General features: G+C 45.0%; 1 protein-coding gene across 3 annotated transcripts in view; it reads right to left on the bottom strand.

Moving 5' to 3' along the window:
* Positions 1–915: 915 nt before the first annotated feature.
* WDFY2 (WD repeat and FYVE domain containing 2) overlaps positions 916–6972 on the bottom strand; it is an 84467-nt gene continuing 78410 nt past the window's right edge. For all 3 annotated transcript variants that reach the window (XM_075139684.1, XM_075139683.1, XM_075139682.1), the window contains 4 exons: positions 4841–4942; positions 3134–3264; positions 2678–2786; positions 916–2041 (listed from right to left, as the gene is read on the bottom strand). In XM_075139684.1, coding sequence (XP_074995785.1) covers positions 2012–2041; positions 2678–2786; positions 3134–3264; positions 4841–4942 — 372 coding nt within the window. In that variant the 3' untranslated portion in view covers positions 916–2011. The remainder of the gene's footprint in view (positions 2042–2677; positions 2787–3133; positions 3265–4840; positions 4943–6972) is intronic.

Below are 6972 nucleotides of genomic sequence, written 5' to 3'. Positions count from 1 at the left end.
TTCTCCAGCTGGAATGAAATATTGGCAGGCGACTGGCTCATCTTGCATAGCTTCGTCAGCCAAGAACACTTCAGTCATCAGAAAACATGCACAAGGTGTAAGGAAAAGCCTTCCAAGAGGAAACAAGCATCTAGCTTCCAGGAGAGAAAGGGGGAGGACTTAGAAAACAATTAACATTCAAGCTGGAAAAAGAATCTTTTTAGTGCTGTGTGAATTATGTTTGAAAATATGCTTTAAAATATGCTGCCTAGAGGGGAACCAACAACAGGCTGTATGACCAGGAAAGCCAAGGCGGCATCATTTCAGAGAACACGACTGCAAAATGCTTAAGCACAGTTTATAGGATGTTTAAAAAGAGAATTTTCCCTGAAAATATGTAGCAGTCCTGCAACATGCACAGGAAAGTCCACTCACCCTTTACTGTGGCAGCTCACCGGTCTAGAATTAATGCCAAGGATTGTGTTAACCTTTTTGTTTCCTCAAAAGTGAATTACTGCCAAGCAAACAAAGGAGAAGCTTTATTTTCTTTTGGCGTTATCACTCAAGGGAAAACACAAGGCTTCTCTAGGTAGCCATGTGCTCTGTAGTGGTAAACCTCATGGCCTCCTCACTTTAGAGGGGAAAAGTAAAGTCCAAAATGGGGCGAGACTGAGCACCACTGACGTGCTGTGTCACAGCAGCTACAGGCCACGAGGCCTGCTTAAATAGGAGATAGAGGAAAGCCCTAGGTCTGATCTGCAGTTCTATTCTCTACACCAGTTTCCTTGAAGCGCATCAGCAATAGCGTGCTAAAAAGTGAAATGGATTAAAGGAACAGAGAGTTGACTCTTCAGATAAGATCCCTTTGGAAAAAAAGGGCTTTTTTTGTTTATTCATCTTGACAACATCCTTCTAAAAAGGTAATTTTGGTCAATCCAGGTTTTTAAATACTTTTTATTTTTAAAAGAAACCGTAAAATATGACAACAGGACAATGGGCATAGTTCAGCAGTATCAGTTTCTGGTCTATTGAGGAAATTAATAAAAACCATCAGCATTTTAAAAAATAAATATGACTAACCATATGGAAAACAGGAAAATCAAATTCATCTTCAACAACACAGACAGGTATAAATGCTGAAATGTTGCTGTGCAAGGTAGAGGTAGAGGTAAACCAGACTTTTCAGACCTAGACCAGTTTTAGATCTGCCCCCCCCCCCCATGCACACACTCCCAAAAGTTCCTGTTGCCAATAATTTCATTTGAATCAGCCTGTCAGCCTCATCAAACTCAAACAGGTCTGTGCGCTCCTTGTAATGCTCTGAGGCGGAAAACTATTTCAGTTTTTGTAGAAATCAGTTGCTAAGCAACCTGCCCCCTGGTTTTGCGACTTGTGCAGCAAGGGAAGAGGCAGGAAGCTGGATTTTAGCTACTACAAACCAATAAATTCCTCTCCGGATGATGTCCGCTAGGACAAGTAGATGGTAGAGCCCTTTTAGGAATTGCAATTGTCCATCAGTTCCTCAGCGATGCACCTGGAGAACACGCAACGCCGCGCCTGGAGTTCCTCCACTGAAGAGAGCGTGGCCAGCAGAAACATCCCAAACCAATAGGTACTCGCTGCGGGGAGAGCCGATTGCCTTATACAGTATGTTGATACCGAAAACTCACATGGTAAGACACAACCCAAGAACCCTCTGTACAAAGCAGCAAGTATCTTGACATAGTGAAATACAAAAACTAAAAATTGCACCGCACACAGATTTTCCAAACAACTCAAGACAACTGAAGTCAGATCGTACAAACCATTAGTTAAAAAAATACCTTCTTGTATATTTTGAGAATAAGTGGAAAGAGTCTTCGTGCAAACGTTCAGCCTTGATCAAGCAGAGGACGTAAAATCATTGTAAACGCATTAGTTCCTTTCTCATCTGCCATATGCGCCCGGCATTATCTATCTTCTGCAGTATGATTAGGGTTAGGAAATCTGTTTCTTCTGTAAATACCACCTTTCAAGTTCCACCGATGTACCATCAAGACACTACTGGTGTCATATCCCACAGCTGTTAATACAATGAAATATAACAACATAGTCAATAATGGTAAAAGACAAAAAAATATAGTTTATAACATCATCTCTAAATAATTTGCATCTTTTTTTTTTGCTTAAGAGAGGCTACATGGTTATAGGTGGATGCAACAAGTCTGAAGAAGTTTGATTTCATTTTCCAGCACTCATGTTAGACTGCTGGAGGTTGACCAAATGACATTCTGTATGTCACTATTCTTTACCTTTATGAGCCAGGTTCATAGCTGGCCATAAGAGAAACCAAAAAACTCACACTATATTGCTAACTTGAATGATTAGCATAGTCATAACACATTGTGAGGGTTTTTTTAAAATTATTCAAGCTTTGTTATAAACTTATTCATTATTTTAGCTATTTCTTTACTTAGCCACACAAAGATTCACTGTGTTGAAATACAGTTTGTTTTCCCAGAGGAAAAGCTACAGGGAGCACTTGTCCCAGCCCCTTCAGGCAACACTTCATAGACCAAGACCTCTTTGGTCCTTATTGGGCAGAAGTCCATCAGTGAGAGGTCTCTGGGTGGAAGAAAGCAGGTAGAACATACCTGCAACCACATGGGAGAAGAAGGGGAAATTAAATACAGAAGCTAGAGCAACCTCCTCGCCCTACCTTAATAACCTTGTCTGTCCCCGAGGTCAACAGCCATCCCCTGGTGGCATCAAAGTGTACATGAACGATGTTGTGCTTACTGTCGTGGAAAGTAGCTGTGGGGGCTCGCCTGAAGAAAGAAATAAAAAAATCTGCAAAGACTGTGACCGCAATATTTTCCCCCAAAATGTTCTCTATTGAGGAAATAAGTATTTGAATGCTGCTGTAAGTTATTAATTCAGCAACCTCCCTGTAAACTTAAACTCCACTTTGAGACCTTCCCAGCATAAGAGGAGCACGGGTGGGCGGCGCTCTATCCCTCCCAGTTTGGTAAGCACCACAGAAGCTTATCTTGCTGAAAGGGCCCGGGGACCACCCCACCAGACTGCTCCCTCCTGGAGCCTCACATCCACCCAGGCCCCCCCAGATGCAGGAGCTTTGCCCCACTGTGCAAGCCGGCTCAGTGTCCACACTTACTCTTCATCCGTTATGGACTCGTGACAGCTATCGCAGACCCTCACTTCAAACTCGAACCCCATCAGTGGGATGGAGGAGCGCTTGGAGCTGCATTTGCCGCACACGGCTTTCCCACACTTCCGGCAGTGATGCTGTAGGAGACAACATGCGGAAAGACATCTTCAGCCACAAACCCAGATCACTGCCCAGGTCCCACTGGCTCTACCATCTCACCCCAGCAAGATCCAGCCAAGGCTGCGGCAAACAGGAAAGTGACTCTTCCAGAGAAGATGAAGGAAAACAGGCAAGGACTTCAGAATAAATGAGCAGCGGGGGACGGGGGGAGGTATCTAACTTTTTTCCCCTTTTCCACTACCTGGGGCAAGCAGCAGCTGATCATTAGCGCGGACACTGGGAAGTGGCAGATAAAGCACTACCCAGGCTAGGTGGACTCTACCTCTCTCCCAAGCTCCAGGGTGACACCATACACCACCCAGTAAATCATCGCCACCTCCACCACTTGACACCTGTGGATGTAGCTGTGGGTCAGGGTTTCTACACTGAGTGTGACCAGTGTTTCAGCGTGTTTTCAACAGGGTAGAAGGCAGAAGAAGAAAGTCCAAGCTGTCCTCTTTTTGTTACCACAGCTAGAGACGAGAGGACAGGACAAAGAGCCCCCCTACGCACCGAGGAGATATGCCCCAGACAGCTGGGCATCTGCTGCAGGGCTGGGATCTGTAATTACCACTGTCCCCGGGAGTCTTACTTTGGGGCGTAGGGGATGACACCACCACTCAGCAGCACATGACACATTGAAACATCTCCAGGTCAAGGTAAGACAGGGCTACATTAGCACAGTGTCATTCTGGAGTCCTATCCCAGTCTCTAAGTGTAAACACCTACCACCTAATCATCTCAGTCAACTCCTTTGGCCATTTTCAGCCCCAGAAGCACTAGTGTTTCTGCATTTTGATGCTACCCGTCTTGCATTCTCATATGCACTAGCTGTGTAGGACCGCAAGGCTGCCTCGCCAGCTGTCGGAGAGCCAGGCTCTGCGGTGATGAGCATTACATAAAGGGAAGCTCATTACACATAGTTCAGCCCTGCCCCAGACACCTGACTTCTCCAAGCTCTATGAGAACATCCCTTTTAGCATTTTTTCGTCCCTCTCCCAAAAGTCTGCAATCCGCAGCCCTCTCCTGCTGGGCAGGAAAACGCAGCAACGTGTTCCAAGCAGACCAATAAGCCTTTTCCAAAACAGCCTGAGCAGTTACAGATGTTTACCCAAGCCCATTGAAAACAGCTTTGATTCCAGCACAATCTCCAAAAATCAGTTACAAATTTCTTTCTACAACACATTCAACTAACAATAAGCAAAATCCCACATGGCTAAAGCCATGAACAGCCTAAAACCAATTTACTCAGCCCAAGGTCTATTATATGCATTTGCTATTGGGACTGGCTGCAAAGAAAAAAAAAAAAAAGAAAAAAAAAGAAAATAAAAAGAAAGAAAGAAGAAAAAAAAGAAAGAAGACAAAAGAAGTGTGTTCCTCTTGACCACAAAATCAAGCTTGATCAGAGGGGAGCTCACTGTCCCACTATTGAGCCTTCAGTGTACGAACAAAGTGCAAGTTCTCAAGGCTTTAGGGGAAAAAAGGTTACCATGATCTATTATGAGCGAGAAGCCTATTTGCACCATGTTAACACACCAAAGAACCCATACAAACCTGCCTGAGGCCTATTTTCTTACTGTCCCACATTTGCTTGAAGTTCCAGAAGAAAGGCTGGTCACATTTTTGACAGGAGTCACTGTCCAGCCACTCAGGGGTCTGCAACACACAGACACATAGACACAAAGCGGGAATGAGCAACAAACAGAAAAGCTTCCAATGGAGCCCAGAGACAGGACAAGAAAGATGTATTGGGGTGCAGTAACGTGGTCAATTAAACTTGATTAAAAATCCCCATTTTCACAAGAAGCCATTTTGACTGTTCCATGGGATGTCTTTTTTGGCTCAGCTCTGAGCCTTGAAGGACACAGGAGGGACATGTCTCACCCAAATCATGAATCATATATTTATAAGACCATAAATATAATCCAGGAACAAACAAGGCTCTCCCACCTCTCCAAGTTTGGAATTAAGCATATAAAAACATTCTGTCCTGTCCTGTCTGGACAGCATTTATCATCTGCCTTTGCCTCTGGTAGGAACTGGGGGCAATTAGTATTTCCAGTAGCCAAGCTACTCATCTGGAGTGAAGGGAGAGGTATCTGAAATGCTGGAGGGTTTTTATTTTATTTCTTTCTTTCTTTTAATACTGTAAGAGGCGTTCCTGCTGTCAGAGGTATCTGTGCTACAAATCACACATAGGGGCGAGCAAGATGAGATTCACCTGAACAAGCCTAAATCCCAAACCAGCTCTTTTCCCTGCTTTTACAGAAAGACGATGGAAGAAAGGTTTTCCATTTCCTAACACAGTGCGTAGCTTTGCCCTCATGCTGTGGATGAAGCGGGTAAGAAGATGTAAAGAAAAGAAAGAAAATATTAAAGGCACTTCCCTCTCCTGCAGCCAGGTTTTGCTGTGCGGAGCAGCATGGACCAGACACCCTGTAGGGAAGCAAGTCTTGCCAGATCCTGAAAGAGCTCAGGAAACGCCTGAAATGGCAGGGGGGCATGTGGAGGGGGCAATCGATCTCCTCCCCTACATTTGGGTCCCCCGACACTTCTCTTGCATTGAGCTGCTGGGGGACAGACAGTGCCTCTCCCCACAATGTTTAGGAAACCCTCCCTGGGATGTGAGACTCAGGAAGGGTCTTGGTTCTTGACCCCTATCCAGCTGGCTGTCAGTCTGTCTGTCCTAACCTGGCTTAGCAAGAGCGACCCCCCTTCCCAGCAGATGATTTCTGCTCCTTTCTCCGCCCTGCCAGCACAAGAGCTCAGTCCAAAGCCGGTGCTGGCAAGCGGGTCCGTTCTGTCCCCGCGGTGGGGCAGCCCCACCCAGACCAGGACAGCCCTGCCAGCGCTGCCTCGGCACCACTGCAACACACTCCCACCAGCCCCACCAATCCCATGAGATTAAATAAACACTAAATAATGTTTAATACTTTGTGAGGAAGTGCTATTAGCAAACTGCAGTTGTCTTATCAGAGCCACTGGCTTCTCACACGCTGCAATTTAAAAAGGCAAGAAACACAGCTGAGATTGAGAATTAAAAATAATACAAAAGCCAGACAAAGACAAGGTACAGCTGATGGAGACCCTCAGCTCCCAGGATAGCTTTGACCCCCAGCAATAAAGCAACCGCCTGCTTCACTACTTCTGCCAGTTACTCTGAAGGCAGTTCATTCTTCTGGGGCAAATCCTTGTCTTTTCTACCCACAACTATCTTTCTGCTCGATGCCTACAGATTTACATCTGCGTGTGTAAATATTAAAATAAAAAATCAAGGGCTAAAATGGCTTAATTCACTCTAATGCAATCTCAGAGATGTGGGAAAATCTGATAGCATCAAAGTGACTACTAATTACTCAAACCAATGTTTGGTATTAAAATCTCAAAGGTTCATGTTTCAGGGGTGGTTTAGCGCCATGAGCACCCTACTGCACTACTGATAACATGAACAAGCCCACATAGCCACAGTCAGAGAAAGCAGCGCACCCCGTTAGCACCTGCTGCTAAGCCCTCATTTAGCTAATTATATTTCTCCTCCATTTTTTAAACCAGCCTTCTCACAGCATTGCCGCCTGTTTTGCAACAAGCCAGTCTTAACCCTTACTGTAGCCTTTCGAAGGCAGCAAATAAATAAAGGCTTTCATTTCTGGATGTTCAAGTTGCAGCAAAAAGGAAACATCTGTTGG

Source organism: Calonectris borealis, chromosome 1, assembly GCF_964195595.1.
Source record: "Calonectris borealis chromosome 1, bCalBor7.hap1.2, whole genome shotgun sequence".
Lineage (NCBI taxonomy): Eukaryota > Metazoa > Chordata > Aves > Procellariiformes > Procellariidae > Calonectris > Calonectris borealis.
This window is presented reverse-complemented; position numbering and strand designations above follow the sequence as displayed.